The sequence below is a fragment of the Sinocyclocheilus grahami genome, unplaced genomic scaffold, assembly GCF_001515645.1.
Source record: "Sinocyclocheilus grahami isolate Dianchi unplaced genomic scaffold, SAMN03320097.WGS_v1.1 scaffold1033.1, whole genome shotgun sequence".
NCBI classification, from domain to species: Eukaryota; Metazoa; Chordata; class Actinopteri; order Cypriniformes; family Cyprinidae; genus Sinocyclocheilus; species Sinocyclocheilus grahami.
This window is the reverse complement of record NW_015506212.1, coordinates 209108-228972: the sequence shown is the minus strand read 5'-3', so window position 1 is coordinate 228972 and position 19865 is coordinate 209108. Positions and strand designations below refer to the sequence as shown.

Genomic DNA, 19865 nt, shown 5'->3' with positions numbered 1-19865 from the left:
CGTTGCCTGGGTTGCGTACATATATGTGGGGCGGAGCTATCAAAATAGGGGCAAGACCCTTTTGGGGTAGGGGCGTGTTTGTTTTGGTGATTTCAAATATCAACATTGGCTACCAGAAATCACTTACCCTGCCTTTAATTCTCTTTTAGTCTTCAGAGCACAAAGGGTTAACTGTAGGAGGTTCTGCTTGCAGATAAGGGTGGAGTGAACTTGGCAAGTCAGTGTGGACTTTTCTTCTTCAGTAATTAGCTTGGCTTCCAGCAAAGCCATGCTTCAGCATCTTCGAGAAGAACCTATCACGACTACATCACATCTGTTGTAAAATTACATTTGGTTTTCAGTTCCCTGACAGAGATGGGCGAGATCAGTGAAGCGTCCTTACTGGAATACATCTGTTCCTCCGGAGGAAAAGTCAAAAATTCAGATCTGTCCAAAACATATAAGCATTTTATAAACCATAGCGATGTGCAGCTACGTGGTGAGTAAATGGGAATATGGCATTTTTCACATTCGCGTTCGCTTTACAGCCTTGTCTTCACTGCAAGCACTACAAGCGCTCACACACACCAGACGCTTTTTGCGTTTAGAAACACTAGCTTAACTAAATGAAACAGAACGTGTGGGGTCTCGAGACTCGTTTTGGTAAATTACTTTAATAAAATACATTGTTAATTTGACACGCAAACGCAACGCTCGAGACGCGACGCAACTGACGCGCGTGTAGTATAGGGTTAAAAACTGCTCTAGCAGCGTTAATGAGGTGTTTTTAGGAGCACATTCTGTCATTTTTAACTCAGCTATAAATAAGATTTAAAAACTCGCTTCGCTTTAGGAATGGCATTTAGTTTCTTAAAAACCTCTAAAGTAACTGTGGCAAACATCTGCTTTAGATTAAAAAAAGCTACCAACCGATAGAATTACACACAGAATTCTGTCATTTCCTTTTGCTCCCTCAGGAAGGGCGTCCACATTCCCGAACCATGACAGTTGAGTTCTAAATACAATATTGTGTTGTTTACAGTTTGATTTATATTCCAGTATTAATCAAAATACGGTCAGATTGAATTATGTAACGCACTAAACTGATTGCCATAATAACCAGAGTAAGCTAATATTCCAATTTCTATAAATCTGAATAATGAATAATGGTAAATCTGAGTGATAGGCCTATTATATATAGAAAGTTGTGAAAAGTTAAACTATTAAAGAAACGCATAATTGGCACAAGGAAGATACTCTTTTCCTTGCTTTAATCAGAATATGACCACATTCTGATTGATATTGGAATATTCCTGTGCAAGTTATCACTTTCAGTGTCTTATTTTGATAAATGCTTATCTGCTTTTGCGTTTCTGATGGCCTAAGTGAATCAGTTGTTTTACACTGACAAGACTCGTGGTTGAGCTGATCAATTGTCCAATATTTGATCATTTTTAGATTATTTGCACCTGATGATTAGCACTCAATTTCAATATCTTTGCCAATTTATTTTCGTATTACATTCTCAGTATGGCTTAAAATCCCATTTTATAGATATCAGCACCTGCCACTGAAAACAAATATTGTTTGAGCGCTAGTGTTTTGTTTATGAACATTAAATATTAATGTAAAAATGGCATAGCGTGCCGGCAAAAAAGGCTGCAGCAAAGTGGGCCAAATAAAAAAACATGATGTTCTCATAAGCCATTTAAATTGTAATTACATTAGATGATGTTGCATTTAATCTTACATACATGTGTCAAACATAAATTTATGAAACAATTATCTGTAATGGCTTATAATGCCTCGTCCAGCTGTGCCGGTACAGTTGTGTACAGAGGTTTCAAAATCTGCCTTCATCTGGTACCATCTGACATAGCTTACCAATTATCATAATTATTCTTGATTACCGCAGCAGCCTGCATGACATGCTCTAATTCTGGAGTTATAATGATTCCAGTCCTTTTTAGGACGGTGGTTTTGATGGGATCTCGGGCAGTTGCTATATTCTGTGTGGGAACAGAGTCCTCATGTAGTTGGCAAGCATAGACTAAAAAATTTGCTCCGAAATCTAAACTGTGTGCCTCTCAGCACCATGACAGGAATTCTGCGGACTGCAACTGTTGAGTGTTGACTTCCCTTAAGGTTTCCTGCTGTTGTGGATGCTGTGTTGCAATGTCACTCAATGTACATTCTCTATTTAAAGATCCTAGTCCTGATATATTTTGGCTGTTTGGCACAGTCCAGTTTAAGTGGTTCTCATTTTTAACCATTAATATATCACAATATGTAAATGTGATTTTATTTTATTTTTTAAGTTAACCGTAACGGCATCCCCAGTCTACTTTTAAGTATGTTTGTTGACATAAAAAGAGTAAAATATTTCATATGTGTGCAGTACACAAGCCACGGTTAAGACAGCTGACTCCACTGTTATCTCTCTCTCACTCTCTGTCACACACACACGATGCGCAAAACTCTGCATACACTAACTGCGGTTACTGAAACCACGCCTTCTTTCTTTGCGTGCACATTTGGGCACATTATGCAAATATTTCCACATAGTGAGGTAGATATGTGGGGGCGTGTTAGAACGAGCCGTTTTAGGGGGGCGTGGCAGAGTCTTAACTTTGATAAAGAATATCTCTTTGAGACTTTAGTCTTTGCAACTTCAGGGATCTTATCTATGCACAATCAGCTTGTAACACTCCAAAGAGAAAGGAAAACTTGAAATCGCATCATATGACCCCTTTAATGAACTCTGTCAGAGCGGCTACTGAATAATGATTCACTTTCTGAACTGCAAGTTCAATTTAAAAGCTCATTATATCACTATATTCATAATGTTGATCAGCAATGTCATCTTTAGTTCATAAGCTCATCAATTATTAAGAAACGCATATTTGACATTAAAAAAACTAGTTTATTATGTCAGTATATTAGCACCACCTGTGTAGTCCGAATCATGAACAAATGACTCTTATGAGTCAATTCCTTTAATGATTTGTTCACTCAACTTGAAGTTACCCGTTTGGATCAGTCTGGTGAATCTTTTACTTAATGAATGCCATCAGAGCGTCTACTGAATCAGCATACGATTCACTTAATGCATGGCAAGTTCCATATCAAAGCTCGCTATGTCACTCTATTCATATTGTTCATCAGCAATAAAATTATTTGTTCATAATATCATCAATAATTAAAAACAATGACTTGCAGTGAAAACCCCCCCACATTTTTAGTGCTGTCAAACAATTAATCGTGATTAATCGCATCCAAAACAAACGTTTTTGTTTACACATATGTATGTGTACTGTGTATATTTATTATGTATATATAAATACACACACATACAGTATATATTTTGAAAATGTTTACATGTGTATATATATTTATATTATAGTTGATAGTATATACAAATATATTTAATATATAAACATAACATATTTTTCTTAAATATATACATGCATGTGTTTGTATTTATATATACATAATACATATATACAGTATACACACACATATTATGTAAAAAAAACATTTATTTTGGATGCGATTAATCGTTTGACAGCACTAATGATTATATATCAGTATATCAGCAGCACCACCTGTGTAGTCCGGTTCTTGAACAAATTACTCTTAAGAGTTGGTTCTTTTAATGACTCATTAATGACTTATTTCAATCAGTCGGATGAATCTTTTATTGAATCTTTTAATGAACTCCATGAGAGAACTCATGTCAAAGCTTATTACACCATAGGTGTTCTTACTTGTTGTGCAACAAATAAAGGGAAACTATATTCTACTTAGAGGGATGGAATGAAATTGAAGAAGGAAAATATCTTCTTGGGATCTAAATAAAACTACAAACCAGTGCTGGGGGCATCTGAGTGATGATGCCCCATTGGGAATGGTTGTTGAAAAGGCATATGAGCACAGCCGTAATGATGGATTTGTTTGTGCAGCTCTCCTCCCTCTCTGTCATTTAATCATTTTCTATTCTTGTATAGTAATTCGAGCCAGTTTCTGGTTTCGCCCTGCTGCAGTCAGTCTGTGCTAAATTGATGTTGCATAACATCACAAACTCCCACCACAGGCCAGGAATCAGAGTCCAGTGTTTGTGCCAAACGTTACACTGCTAATCTTTCCACTAAAAAACATGCAGACAGAACAAATCAATCAATAAACCAGTGTTCAAGGTTTGTTTTCAATCACAAATCAGGAAATGTTGTTTTTAAAGAAGTAGTTCGCCCAAAAATTAACATGTGCTGAAAATGTACTCTCATGCCATCCAAGATGAAGATGAGTTTATTTCACCGCAACAGATTTGAAGAAATGTAGTATTACATCACTTGATCACTAATGGACCCTCTGCAGTGAATGGGTGCCGTCAGAATGAGAGTCCAAACAGCTTATAAAAACATCACAGCAATCCACACCACTCCAGTCCATAAATTAAAATCTTGTCAAGTGAAAAGATACGTGGTGTTTGTAAGAAACAAATCCATCATTAAGGTGTTTTTAACATCAAACCATTGCTTCCAGTTAGTCCTCTATCCATAATATTGCTTTCTCCAGTGAAGAAGTTGTCTGAAACAGGAGAGAAATATGCAGATCAAGCACCATTTGCAAGCAAAAACAGTCCAAAACAGTTCTAAACAAATATGTCCTTAATGTGAAAGGACAACAAGAGATGGACTTTTTCACTGGAGGAAGCATCATTGATTATGGACTAGTATTTTGCCCAGAAGTGACGGTTTAAAGATAAAACACTGAAACTGTGGAATTTTTTTTCTTTTTTTTTTCAAACATGGAGCTTTTTACTTCACTAGACGTTAATTGATTAACTGTAGTCATGTGGATTATTCTGATGTTTTTATCAGCTGTTTGGACTAATTCTGACGGCACCCATTCACTACAGAGGATCCATTGGTGAGCAAACAATGTAATACTACATTTCTTCAAATCTGTTGCGATGGAAATGAAAAACGAACTCAACTACATCTTGGATGACCTGAGGATGAGTACATTTTCAGCAAATTTTCATTTTTGGGTGAACTATATCTTTAAAGCTATGCTAATTCTGTCATCTTTTACTCACCCTCATCACCATCCAATCCTGTGTGACTTTCTTTTTTCAGGGGAACACAAAAGAAAAAAAGTGTAATTACAAAATGTAACTGATTTTGTGTTTCACAGAAGAAAGCCGTACAGGTTTTAATTCTAGCCTCTGGCATCCTTTGGGTTTTCTTCTGATGCTGAGTTTAGATTTACAAAGGAAAGAACGAATGCAAGGTCATATTGCATGAGTAACCTTTCTCCTAAGATAAATTTAGAAAACATGCTGGGGAAAAATATTTGCAAGCACTTATGACACTTTAATCTCTTTTTTCCCCTCTAGCCAAATACAGAGAAGAGTTCAAACTCATCATTGATCGAATTGCGGTGGTGAAATCTGAGAATGTGAGTACATGTGTTGTCTAATCATTATTGCAGTTTAAACTAATCAACTCCTCCCTCAGTCTGATTATATAATCATTAGAGCATTTTTGCATGTGTAATACGATCACATTTTATTCCCTGTCCCTGAAGAATAGTCGCAGAGGACTCTATTCCCACAGTGATTCATTATTTACTGGTGACTGGGATAAGCTTCACTTTCTCACATTAATGCTATACACCACACCCTTATGATCTTGGATCATTGTCCCACATGTGTACTTTCCCTCGGATGAGATCACTTTCAGTCTGTTCTGAAACTGTAATCCATTGTTTTCCGGCCATACACTACCATTCATAAGTTTGGGGTCAGAATTTTAAGGATTTTGAAGGGTATCTCATATACTCCCAAAGAGAGCATTTATTTGATCAAAAGTACAGTGAAATATTGAGAAATAATATTACAATCTCAAATAACTGTTTTCTAATTGATTATTTTTAAATGTAATTTATTCCTGTGATGCAAAGCTGAATTTTCAGCATCATTACTCTTCTTCTTCTGTTTATTTAGATAGAAATAGAAATCTTTCTTACGTATCTTTAATGTCACTTTTGTTCAATTTAATGAATCTATGCTAAATAAAAGTATTAATTTCTTTAAGAAAAAAAGACTTAAGTTTTAAATAATTGTTAAAGTGTTAACCTAAAATATATATATGTAGTCATTATTGATACACATTGATACTCATATTTTGTCTATATTTTTTCAAATAACAGAATGAAGGTAATGGTTATTTTTTCATTTCAGGGAGAGAAATATCTCGTCCTCAAGAAGAAGTATAGACCGCAAATGCAAGAGCAAGAGTCTGGCGCTGGAAAGAGAGGAGAATCAATCAAGCCGGTTCATCCGAACCCACAAAATGATCGCCGGGTCTCCAATCCAGTGCAGAACTGCAACCCAACAGCTCAGAAACCAGCACTGGTGGCCTGGTGCTCAGGACCCATGATTACAGTCACAGAGGCACCAGAACCGACTCATACAGATATCGTGAGTGATTATTGATCATAATAGTTCTGTTTTACTCATTGTAGATCAAAAAGGAATAGTTCACCCAAAAATTAAAATTCGCTGACAACTTCAGGTTGTGAGTTTGTTTCTTCATCAGAACACATTTGGAGAAATTTAGAATAACATCACTTGCTCACCAAAGGATCCTTTGCAGTGAATGGGTGCCGTCAGAATGAGAGTCCAAACCGCTGATAAAAACATCACAATAATCCACAAGTAATCCGCATGGATTCTGTCCATCAATTAACGTCTTCTGAAGCATGTTTGTAATAAAAAAAAAATAGTTAAGACACTTTTAACATCAAACTGTAAATATGAGTCCTCTATCCAGTCATCTCATCTGAATCAGGAGAGAATATGCACAGATCAAGCACTGTTTACAAGTGAAAACAGTCCAGAACTGTTATAAACAAATATGTCGATGGATTTTGATGTGAGAGGACAACAGGAGATGGGCTTTTCCATTGTTAAGCGTTATTATGGATTATGGACTTGGCAAGAAGCAACGGTTTAAAGTTAAAATGCCTTACTGATGGATTTGTTTCTTACTAACAGCTTTTTACTTCACAAGACGTTAATTGATGGACTGGAGTGGTGTGGATTACTTGTGATGTTTTTGTCAGCTGTCTCATTCTGACGGCATCCATTCGCTGTAAGTTCATTTTTCATTTTTGGGTGAACTGTTTCTTTAAGAGGAGTAAACATCAAGTAAAACCTCTCTTATAGCTCAGTGACCACTTTTGTCACATCCGCGTTATCATACATGACACATCATGACATCTTATGATTTTACTAAAAAAAAAACATAAAGAAGAAGAAGAAACAAGAACTAAAGTGGAATCTGGATGAGTGATTTAACCACAGTATTTCATCAGTGTTCTGCGATGTGACGTTATTCCAGTAAACGTATTATTTAAAGCTCTGCTTGAATGTAAGGTGTTATTGTTGTCCAAGTATTTGTTATAGTCTCAGTTAGACTAACTGGCATGACACGTTCACATCAACTAAAGTAGTGTAAAACTCTTGTGAAATTCAGGTCTCTATTAATCATTTTCTTGGATATCATTCAGAATCCAGTGTTTTTCCTTAGACTGTTTGCTAAAGCTTTTCTAGTCTGAAAGACGCAGCTGGTGATAAGAGAAAGCTTGTCAAAAGCAGATAACAGTGTTTCAGTTGCCTTATCTTTAGCTGTAGGATTTCAGCTGTTAAAAGCGTTATTTTGAAGCACATATTGAGACTTCCGGCAAGGTAGAGTATAGTGGGCATGTACAGTTTAATTTTTGGAATGATTAATTGCTATTTTTTGCTTGGTTTTAAGATAATCTTCACTTATCTATGATGCCTGGAAGCATCTTTGGATAATTTAACCCTGTGTGGTTTGCATCTCTGTGTGGCGGCCTTGACAAAAACCTCACTTACAAGAGCATTGAGTATGTAGGTTAAAGTTGCCACACAACGGTCACAGCACAACATTCACATTACTATTGTTGGTAAACACAGCTATTAATGCAAATCTGTGATGATCTTATGATTTTAATGTGAAAAAGTGGTTTATCTCTCTAAAAAGGTAAACATCATTATGTCCTCATTATTGGAATTTGTGAGCTGATGATAGGGATTATTATAGTTAAAACAAAATAAAATATAAATATTTGATATAAATATTACCTCTCTGCAACTTCAAGTTGAAGTACTAAAAGTATCTAACTGGGGGGAAAAATAAAAAAATAAATTAAACCAAAATACTAATATTCTTAAAAAAATAAATAAATAAAAATGAAAAATGAAAATCTAAAAACGAGTTTAATTTAAAATGTAAATTAAAGCAAATTTAATGTGGAAAAAGTGGTATAATACTCTATAAAGGTAAACATCATAAGCATATCCATTATGCGTCCATATTATGATAATTTTGAATTTTGTTATTAAGGTTAAAAAAGTAAAATGATTGAAAATGTTAATTTATTAAATTAATAACATTAACATTTATGCAGATATATATATATATATATGTATGTGTGTGTGTGTATATATATATATATATATATGTATGTGTGTGTGTGTATATATATATATATATATATATGTATATGTGTGTGTGTTTGAAATGTTGCCTTGGCAACTAACCGAAATAAGTTGAAGCACTAAAACTACTACAAAAAAAATTTAAATTAAACAAAAACAGACAAAATAAATTAATCAAATTTGTATTGAATGTGTAATTCAAGTTTATATTAATATAAACATTGATAGTAGATTCTGCTAAAAAACACTGGTTAATGAGTCGCAGTTTTCACTCACACATGGAGCGCATCAGCGCATGCAGTTCAACACACAATAGTGTGAATTTCCTGTCAGCGCTTATTTCAGTCACTTTGAAATTGTGTCTAAAAAACTGTTAAACAGACATAGCCTACTATATGAAAGTAGCTGCATTTATTTCTGAGCAATGAAACACCATCTTCCTATAGTTTGGTTTTCCTGATCTCAGTATGAGGAGGAGTGAATGTCTTCCATTTATGTCTACTGAGAATGTGTTTGGCCTGTTGAGCTGGTATTTTTTCAGCATCAGCTGATCTGAGCACAGTGAAGGGATCTTAGGGAAGTGTAACTTCTGCTTTTCTTGTGATTAGCAGGCAGACAGCACCCTCTCACCGCCAGCAGCAGAGGAGAAACCAGAGGAGCTTTCAGCCTCCGACCGAGAAGATGAACTCGACAAGGATTCAGGGTCAAAGGTTAGAGTCAAGTAGCTTGAAAAAACAATATCTGTTTTTTTAAAACTGATCACACGCTCTTTAAGATGTTTCTGTTGCTCTGTCTGGAATGGAACTAACTTTAATGATTTAGAACAAGCTTCTCTTAGTTGTTATAAAAGCACTAGAACATAGAAGGGTCATAGGCATTTCTGTATGTATTATTTACACACTTCAAAAAAACACACACACAAAAAAATGCATTTCGAACAAACAATGGCTTCAATATACCTTTTGTGATTTAACATTATTAAAATATTTGAATTAAAACTGAATTTGATGTTTTATCCTGGGCTTAAAGTAAATAGGAGGCTTTACCATCCAGAAAGAAAAATAATAATAATAATAAAGACATAATATATAATATTATAATCATAATCTCAATCATATTTATAAAATGTTATTTTATAAATATTATATTCAATCATATAATATTTCATATTTAAAATTATAATTATAAATTGTAAAAAAAATTATAAAGTACTTTTAAAAAGTTAATTTACATTTATCCAGCTAATTAGATGCCAAGACCTATATATCTATAATCAAAAAGTACACAAAAAGGCCTGCACTCTAAAAAATATTATATTATGTATTTAAAAACAACAGGTGAAGCTGTTTTTTAAATAAAAAAGTGAAAAGTAAAAAAAAAAATGTAATGCAAAATTAAAGTCGGTTTTGTCAGCATTCAAGAAGGCATTTTGTTTTCACGTCACATAAACAGGAAATGACATCACAAGGAGGCCCACTGTTGACCCTCATGACTGTGTCAAGCCTTTTTTAGTATTCAGATTTAAGTTTAGCTAAACACTGAGAATGCTTCATGGTATTATTTAAAAGAAATGGTATTTCTTGAAAATCAGGATTAGCATAAGCAATCAATTTCTAAAAAAATTAGCACATGCATCTGATTTTTTTCCTCAATTTTTTTTATTATTTTTTATTATTTGTCATTTGTCATTGCTCTTATTTGTACATCCCTACTTATCATTCACCCAAAAGCTTACACAATAATTCAGGAGCTCCTAAACAATCTTCTATGATATCTGTAATACTAGGACTAACCAAAAGGTGGCGCCAGGTAAGTAGCTGGATTTCTGAAAGGCCTTATTTCAGCCAGGGGTGACAGCATGAAAGACACATTCATTTACATTTGAATGAAGCTTTCTATTCTTGTGCAAATCACCAACATGCTCTTCCTCATTATAGAGAAAATGATCATCTGTGCCCTGCGAACATTTGTATGCAGATTAACCTGAGATGCGGCTAGTTAAAGACCAATAGCGTAATGTTAAAACATAAGATTTTATGTTTGATTTTTATGAATTTTTATTTTTTTTAATTTCTTTTTATTTTATTTAAGTACAAGTAATTTAAGTAAATATTGAGTCTTATATTTTGCTTTTAGAGCTTTAAAACATTAAGTGTTTTGTTTTGCATTAAAGCTTCCTCTTTCAACCGCACCACTTGCGAACTGTTTAAGTGGAAAAGATTCACACTTGAAAGCTCTTCACGCCTGAAAGCTCTTTCCAAGAAGCGAGACGAAACTGACTAGTCCTTCGTAGGAATTATTCATATGATGCGTTGAAGCTGAAATCATCTGCATAAAATGTGATATTTTTAATATTCTACAATGCAGCGAATCTCTTTCATTGACGTATTCATTACTGCATTCCGGTTTCACTACTGTGATTATTTGTCACCAGTCTGGTTGATTTCCACATGGAAAAATAATCATCTTACATGCAAATATTCAGTCACTCAACCCACTCCTTTCATTCTTCTTTCAAAAGGAAACATGTCTGGCTTGGTTCCTATTCAAGCACAGGTAAACAAATATTGCACACAGTTTTAGGAAAAGAGACCTTGTTAGTGTAGCCTATATGAAAGAGTGCAAGAGTTTTCCCACTGTCTCAGACACTCTACAGCTGTCCTGAAAACAATTAGCCATCACGTGCGCTGCAAAAATCACCCAAACGCTCCATTTTCCCTCACATTAATCAGTCTGACTGACACTTCAGTACATTAAGAGAAATTGACCATCGCTTTGGCTCACAAAACTAATGGCTTCTGGTAAAACGGCATACGATAAAAAAACAAAAGGCATAGTTAAGAGCAATTTGGTGCTCGTTGGAGCCAATCATTCACCTCTGGCGAATTTTAAGTGGGTTTTTTATGGTTGTGTGACCTGTCAAGAGAGCAAATTGGAGGAATTATCCTTTGTTTTTACTGTTCTCCCATTTCCACAAGCAGATTTGTTGTGTTTTTGTTTCTGGTATTCAGTGTGAGTTTGTGTACTGATAAAAAGAGCAGCATTATGGGTGTTTCCTGTATTTGCTGTGCTGCTGGGGTCTATTTATGTCCGTGTGTGTACTGATGACTTTGTGGACTGTTTGCGTTGTTTATTTGCTTGAGTTCGTTCATTCTTCACAGCGCCAAGTTCCCCTCCACTCATACCGCACCTACAGAACAGGAAGAGGAACCTGCCAAACCCAAACGCCCACTTTAGCGTGTCGCATTATTTGTGTTACGAACCTCAGTTTCACACTGACTCCTCCAAGCTCCAGATGATACTGACAGGTGGTTTTGTGAGTCATATCATATCCTGTTTCTTTCCCAGAGTGAATCCGAGCAGGATGAGGATGGAGGCAGTTTGGGATCCACCGCTGTGGCTGTGAGTGTACATAACACATAAATGATCATAACACACATTATAAGAAACATTTATTATGGCAAATTTACAGAAAAAATACTTTTTGTTACTGTTGCTACAATAAAACTCTTGTTTATATACCACTGTCATAAAAAAAAAGCAATTAAACCACAGAAATAGTCCTAGACTATTTGAAGGAGATGGCATATTAATGTATCATAATTTGACAGTAAAAACAGTTTGGTTAAAGATTTTGTGTCCTTAAATTTAAGACATTTAAGCTCAGGTTACTCCAGGTGTCTCCCTTTTAAGATGTACTGTAAGTTTGGTAGGGTAAAATCATCCGGTAAATGATTATTTACTTACTATTTGTTGAAATTTAAAAAAATAATAATAATAATTTGCCATGGTAAATGTTTGGAATTATGTGGAATTTCTGAAACAAACTTGCGTCATACTTGGCGGCTAAGACACTACTGTTCAAAAGTTTGGGATCAATAGGAAAATGAAAAAAATATATATTTTTGTTCAGCAAGGACACATTAAATTTACAAAAAGTAACAGTAAAGACATTTATTAAAGTATCCTGAAAAAAAACAACACCGTTTCTACAAAAAAATATTAAGCAGGGTAACTGTTTTTAGCATTGATAATATTAAGAAATGTTTCTTGAGCAGCATATTAGAATGATTTCTGAAGGATCATGCGACACTGAAGACTGGAGAAATGATGCTGAAAATTCAGTTTTCATCACAGGAATAAATTACATTTTACAATATATAAAAATAAGAACTGTTCTTTTAAATTGTGATATTTCACAAAAGTACTGTTTTACTGTGATTGATCAAAAAAAAATGCAGCCTTGGTGAGAGACTTCCGTCAAAAACATTTTACAGACCCCAGACGTTTTAGTAGTAGTGTAATTGTACACATTAATCAGTCTGACTGACACTTCAGTACATTAAGAGAAATTGACCATCGCTTTGGCTCACAAAACTAATGGCTTCTGGTAAAACGGCATACGATAAAAAAACAAAAGGCATAGTTAAGAGCAATTTGGTGCTCGTTGGAGCCAATCATTCACCTCTGGCGAGTTTTAAGTGGGTTTTTTATGGTTGTGTGACCTGTCAAGAGAGCAAATTGGAGGAATTATCCTTTGTTTTTACTGTTCTCCCATTTCCACAAGCAGATTTGTTGTGTTTTTGTTTCTGGTATTCAGTGTGAGTTTGTGTACTGATAAAAAGAGCAGCATTATGGGTGTTTCCTGTATTTGCTGTGCTGCTGGGGTCTATTTATGTCCGTGTGTGTACTGATGACTTTGTGGACTGTTTGCGTTGTTTATTTGCTTGAGTTCGTTCATTCTTCACAGCGCCAAGTTCCCCTCCACTCATACCGCACCTACAGAACAGGAAGAGGAACCTGCCAAACCCAAACGCCCACTTTAGCGTGTCGCATTATTTGTGTTACGAACCTCAGTTTCACACTGACTCCTCCAAGCTCCAGATGATACTGACAGGTGGTTTTGTGAGTCATATCATATCCTGTTTCTTTCCCAGAGTGAATCCGAGCAGGATGAGGATGGAGGCAGTTTGGGATCCACCGCTGTGGCTGTGAGTGTACATAACACATAAATGATCATAACACACATTATAAGAAACATTTATTATGGCAAATTTACAGAAAAAATACTTTTTGTTACTGTTGCTACAATAAAACTCTTGTTTATATACCACTGTCATAAAAAAAAAGCAATTAAACCACAGAAATAGTCCTAGACTATTTGAAGGAGATGGCATATTAATGTATCATAATTTGACAGTAAAAACAGTTTGGTTAAAGATTTTGTGTCCTTAAATTTAAGACATTTAAGCTCAGGTTACTCCAGGTGTCTCCCTTTTAAGATGTACTGTAAGTTTGGTAGGGTAAAATCATCCGGTAAATGATTATTTACTTACTATTTGTTGAAATTTAAAAAAATAATAATAATAATTTGCCATGGTAAATGTTTGGAATTATGTGGAATTTCTGAAACAAACTTGCGTCATACTTGGCGGCTAAGACACTACTGTTCAAAAGTTTGGGATCAATAGGAAAATGAAAAAAATATATATTTTTGTTCAGCAAGGACACATTAAATTTACAAAAAGTAACAGTAAAGACATTTATTAAAGTATCCTGAAAAAAAACAACACCGTTTCTACAAAAAAATATTAAGCAGGGTAACTGTTTTTAGCATTGATAATATTAAGAAATGTTTCTTGAGCAGCATATTAGAATGATTTCTGAAGGATCATGCGACACTGAAGACTGGAGAAATGATGCTGAAAATTCAGTTTTCATCACAGGAATAAATTACATTTTACAATATATAAAAATAAGAACTGTTCTTTTAAATTGTGATATTTCACAAAAGTACTGTTTTACTGTGATTGATCAAAAAAAAATGCAGCCTTGGTGAGAGACTTCCGTCAAAAACATTTTACAGACCCCAGACGTTTTAGTAGTAGTGTAATTGTAAGTGAGATACTGAATTTAAAATTTTGATTTCAGTGTAATATCACTATCTCCAGATGATACTGACAGGTGGTTTTGTGAGTCATATCATATCCTGTTTCTTTCCCAGAGTGAATCCGAGCAGGATGAGGATGGAGGCAGTTTGGGATCCACCGCTGTGGCTGTGAGTGTACATAACACATAAATGATCATAACACACATTATAAGAAACATTTATTATGGCAAATTTACAGAAAAAATACTTTTTGTTACTGTTGCTACAATAAAACTCTTGTTTATATACCACTGTCATAAAAAAAAAGCAATTAAACCACAGAAATAGTCCTAGACTATTTGAAGGAGATGGCATATTAATGTATCATAATTTGACAGTAAAAACAGTTTGGTTAAAGATTTTGTGTCCTTAAATTTAAGACATTTAAGCTCAGGTTACTCCAGGTGTCTCCCTTTTAAGATGTACTGTAAGTTTGGTAGGGTAAAATCATCCGGTAAATGATTATTTACTTACTATTTGTTGAAATTTAAAAAAATAATAATAATAATTTGCCATGGTAAATGTTTGGAATTATGTGGAATTTCTGAAACAAACTTGCGTCATACTTGGCGGCTAAGACACTACTGTTCAAAAGTTTGGGATCAATAGGAAAATGAAAAAAATATATATTTTTGTTCAGCAAGGACACATTAAATTTACAAAAAGTAACAGTAAAGACATTTATTAAAGTATCCTGAAAAAAAACAACACCGTTTCTACAAAAAAATATTAAGCAGGGTAACTGTTTTTAGCATTGATAATATTAAGAAATGTTTCTTGAGCAGCATATTAGAATGATTTCTGAAGGATCATGCGACACTGAAGACTGGAGAAATGATGCTGAAAATTCAGTTTTCATCACAGGAATAAATTACATTTTACAATATATAAAAATAAGAACTGTTCTTTTAAATTGTGATATTTCACAAAAGTACTGTTTTACTGTGATTGATCAAAAAAATGCAGCCTTGGTGAGAGACTTCCGTCAAAAACATTTTACAGACCCCAGACGTTTTAGTAGTAGTGTAATTGTAAGTGAGATACTGAATTAAAAATTTTGATTTCAGTGTAATATCACTATTGTAAAGTACTTTTCTTGTTTCGTCCCTAGCTTGATCCTCTTGAGAGAGAGTGGATCTTCTCTGCAGCAAGTGGCAAACTGTCTCACCTCACTCAGCTCCTGAAGCAAGACTCCTCCCTGGCCAATAAAAAGGTAGATATCATCAGTATATACTCACATTAAGTGTCCTGTGTTGCATTATGTGTCCCTCTCCGCCGGAATACATGAATGTAATTTGAATGCATGCGTCTCATATCATAAGCTCAGTTTTAATAATGAATGTTTCTTGGTCTTTTCACATGCTCGGAACAAAATAGGACTTCACCTCAGTAAGTTTGCAACCGATCATACAACACTGCACGTACAGTAAAAGCTACAGTATAAGTTTAGACATGTATGTCTGAATTAATGTTTTTCATGATATTAAAAACCTCAACATGAGATGGAAATGAATTTGTGACATTTTCTAAATTTTAAATAATTTAAACACAAAATAAATATTTTAAATTATAGTATATTAATAAATTAACAAAAATTAATTGTTAATAAATGAATTACGATTACTTTAATACATTATATTATTAAATTAGTTAAAAATAAATTAATCAAAATTCAATCAATCATTATAAAATATTTAAAAAATGTAAAAAAAAATATATAAATTTTTTTTTTAGTTCCTTGAATACTGTTTAAAAAGTAGGATGAAGCTTGCAACATTGATCGAGTGGCATAATCATTAAATCACTAAATAATAACCTTCCACTTTGTGATATTTGATAGTTTTATTGACTTCACTGATCTTCTGAAATGTCAAATGTAAAAAATGTTAATATTAAAGGAGCGGATGTTTCCAAACTTGACTGGTGATACAGTATACACAAAACTTCTAAAAGTCTTGAATGACAATTTACACTTGCTATAATTTTGTCATTGTAATTTTGTTCATTAATAGATTTCTCTCTCTCTCTCTCTCTCTCTCTCTCTCTCTCTCTCTCTCTCTCTCTCTCTCTCTTATATCTCCTGGATTTGACTTCCAAAAGGGGGTGAGTTAAATTTTTTGTCTTTTTCATTGTTGGGGAAACTGTTTAAAAACGGTGTCGAGATTGCGACGTTTGCTTGGCTGTAAAGCTGCATTCTCACTCAACAGCAATGTAGTATTTTATCACACGTTGGAAAAGCAAGTTACTAGAAAAGCTACAAAATGTTTTTAGTTAGTTCCTCATAAAAACCTTTTTTTTTAAAGCATCGTTATGTTTCAGGTGATTAGTACTGATCATTGTAAATGTTTGCCAGTGTGGTGAGAAGCTCGTCAGCGACGTACATGACGTTAGAGTTCCGGACCGCCGATTCCCTGTGGCTCCTCGCAAGGTTACCGACTTTCCACAGTTTCCACCCTCGTACCCAGGTGCAACACCGACCAAAGAGCAAAGCTCAACCCCGATCATGCATTTCAAAGGCTTATTTTCAGAAGGATTATGAAAGATAGCTTTTTAGCTCCTTCACCCCCCAAAAACAAGCTCAAATCCTTTTATTTGTCCCCCCTGTGCGCTTAAGAGCTTTGAGCCGGTGTTTGTGGTCCCTGCCTGGGCCGGAGTTCTCACACTGTCCCGTGTCGGACCACCTTCTAAGAACCGCTAAGCCCTTCGCCTTCCCCGCGCAGACAAGATACAACGGCGGCCATTGAAGTGCGGGAGAGATTAGGCCTCACCTCAAAGACTTCAACCACTTAAAGATAATCTGAAAGTAATAGAGCAGGCTGGGATTAATTGGAGAACAATCGCCACTGTGTCCCCAGGAAGGGGGTAAGTCTGACCCCCATGTGGCTTTGATGCACCCTTTCCTGAACCGGGACGGCGTGCCAAGCAAGCCACCTCTCCTCCGTTTGGTACAGTGCGACTGTGCTTGCCAGATGATGGTTTAAGAGGCGTTTTACCTGTAAAAAAAAAAAATCAGAAGTTGAAAAAACTCAATAGCTTCAGGCAACCATCATCAGGAGTTTTTAAGTTTACTCAATTTATGGAAAAATCATTGTATCAGTTTTACAATGTAAAGTTTCATCAAACGCAATATGTGACCCTGGACCACAAAACCAGTCTAAAGTCGCTGGGGTATATTTGTAGCAATAGCCAAAATTATACTGTATGGGTCAAAATTAATGATTTTTCTTTTATGCCAATAATCATTAGGATATTAAGTAAAGATCATGTTCCATGAAGATATTTTGTAAATTTCCTACCGTAAATATATTAAAACGTAATTTTTGATTAGTAATATGCTTTGCTAAAAACTTCATTTGGACAACTTTAAAGGCAATTCTCTCAATATTTAGATTTTTTTGCACCCTCAGATTCCAGATTTTCAAATAGTTGTATCAAATATTGTCCTATCCTAACAAACCATACATCAATGTTAAGGTTATTTATTCAGCTTTCAGATGATGTATAAATCTCAATTTCAAAAAATGTACCCTTATGACTGGTTTTGTGGTCCAAGGGTCACATATATGTTCTATGAACTCAAAATTAATGTTTTCAATTGTAGATCATTATTCAGTCAGCTTGCATTTGAAATTAATGTAAGTATTAGTGGTGTAGAATTGTCTTAGTTTATCTAACTTGTGTATCAATTTGTTGAGCAGATACAGATACAGATAAATATGAAAATATAGAATATTAATTACTTCTATACACCAAAGAAAGTTGTGTATATGTGCTGAAATGGAAAAAAATCTTACTGAAAAGAATCACTCTAATGGTGACTTGAAACATACATTTAATGACGAAATACTATCAAAAACACTACATAGAGCTAAAACATCTGATATTTCTGAATGACAAATATTTGTTATTATAACTCCCTGTGCTTTGACTAAAAATACAAATTATTCAAGTGCATAAACGCTGATCAAACTGAGCATACCCAGTATTTTTTCAGTTGGACCCTCACCACTAAACTTGACATTGTAAGTTCTCAAACTAAATGAACAAAAAATGGACTTTAATATTATATGTAATGTCAGCTTTTCCAACATTTAAAGTTGAGTTTGTCTGACAAAACAAAAGTTGGATCTTAAGTATGCTCATTTTTTGTTGTCCTGGATCTTTTCTGCCACTTCTATTGTTTAAGTCTTAAGTTTAAGTAGTTAAGCTTCGCCTTTAGCCTCTCAGTCGCTAAAGTTACACATCACCCTGAGCCCGTAACCCGACACAATCTCTGTTTTCCTTTCACACGTTGGAAGCTCCTTTGGGGGAAAATTCCAATTGAAGCTCTCACAGTGAAGCCCATAAATAAACAGTCACGATCTCAGATGCAGCGTAAACACTCTTTGCTTTGAGCCACTTGAGCAGGACCGCTCGCTTTCTGGCTGCAAACGAGATAAAGGCCCTAATGCACTTCAAGAGAAATCAAAGATTAACAGGGTGTGACGTCATTTTGAGCAAAATCTGACAAAAACAGCATTTGTTTGGAGTCCCACCCATAACGTGGATACACTCTAAAAAATGCTGGGTTAAATACAACCCAGAGCTGGGTAAAATATGGACAAACCTAGCGATTGGGTTGTTTTGACCCAGCGGTTGGGTTACTTAACCAGGAGGTTAGGTTAAACATTTAACCCAACTGTTGGTTGACAACAACCCAATCGCTGGGTTTGTCCAAATTTTACCCAGCGCTGGGCTGTATTTAACCCAGCATTTTTAAGGGTGTATTAAGAATTTGTTCCCTTGTTTTAGTAAACTGTGGCCATGTTGTTCTAATTCATTACCTTGATTTGAATGAATTAAAACTAGGGAACGGATTAGTTCAACATGGCCATTATTTGCTAACAGGGTTTCTGCGGGTCTTAATTCACCCTTCCACAAAATGAAGACCTTAAAAGGTCTTAAATCAGAGTGGAAAATATTACATTCATAGTCATGGCATGTTGCATACCCTGCAAAAAAATTATATTTTGCACAGTATTTTTGTTTTTTTTTCCCAATACAAATATCTAAACATCTTGTTTTCTGAGAAATTAAACAAAATTATGTGAGTTTATGCATAAAACAAGAACAAATATCTGTCAGTGAGGAATGAAAACTTGTTTTCACTTTTAAGTTGAATTTTCTGAGCCCATAGACAGATCTTATTTTAATCATAAACTCTTTTTTGGTCTTTTTGGTTCTCAAGTAAATGTATTTTAATTTAGGAATCTTTAGGCTTTTGCATTTGAAAACAAGAATAAAGATGAAGAACTGTTTTTTTTGTTGTTGTCCCCCCCCCACTGTGTTTAGAAGGTAATAAATAAATATTATTTATTAATAAATACATATTTATTTATTTAGTACAATTAATTAAAAGGTTATTGAGATCTGTTGGAAGTTTTTTTT

The 19865-nt window shown here is 34.6% G+C and overlaps 1 protein-coding gene across 3 annotated transcripts in view; it reads left to right on the top strand.

Moving 5' to 3' along the window:
* The first annotated feature begins 238 nt into the window (after nucleotides 1-238).
* LOC107565891 (ankyrin repeat domain-containing protein SOWAHD-like) overlaps nucleotides 239-19865 on the top strand; it is a 26788-nt gene continuing 7161 nt past the window's right edge. Inside the window, exons 1-7 of one of the 3 annotated variants that reach the window (XM_016251186.1) lie at nucleotides 239-478; nucleotides 5378-5439; nucleotides 6224-6463; nucleotides 9121-9219; nucleotides 11858-11911; nucleotides 15550-15651; nucleotides 15816-15835. In XM_016251186.1, the coding sequence (XP_016106672.1) occupies nucleotides 355-478; nucleotides 5378-5439; nucleotides 6224-6463; nucleotides 9121-9219; nucleotides 11858-11911; nucleotides 15550-15651; nucleotides 15816-15835 (701 nt within the window). In that variant the 5' untranslated portion in view covers nucleotides 239-354. Of the gene's footprint in view, nucleotides 479-5377; nucleotides 5440-6223; nucleotides 6464-9117; nucleotides 9220-11857; nucleotides 11912-15549; nucleotides 15652-15815; nucleotides 15836-16762; nucleotides 16904-18540; nucleotides 18544-19865 lie in introns of those variants that run through there. The other 2 variants (XM_016251185.1, XM_016251189.1) reach the window with 2 other exon arrangements.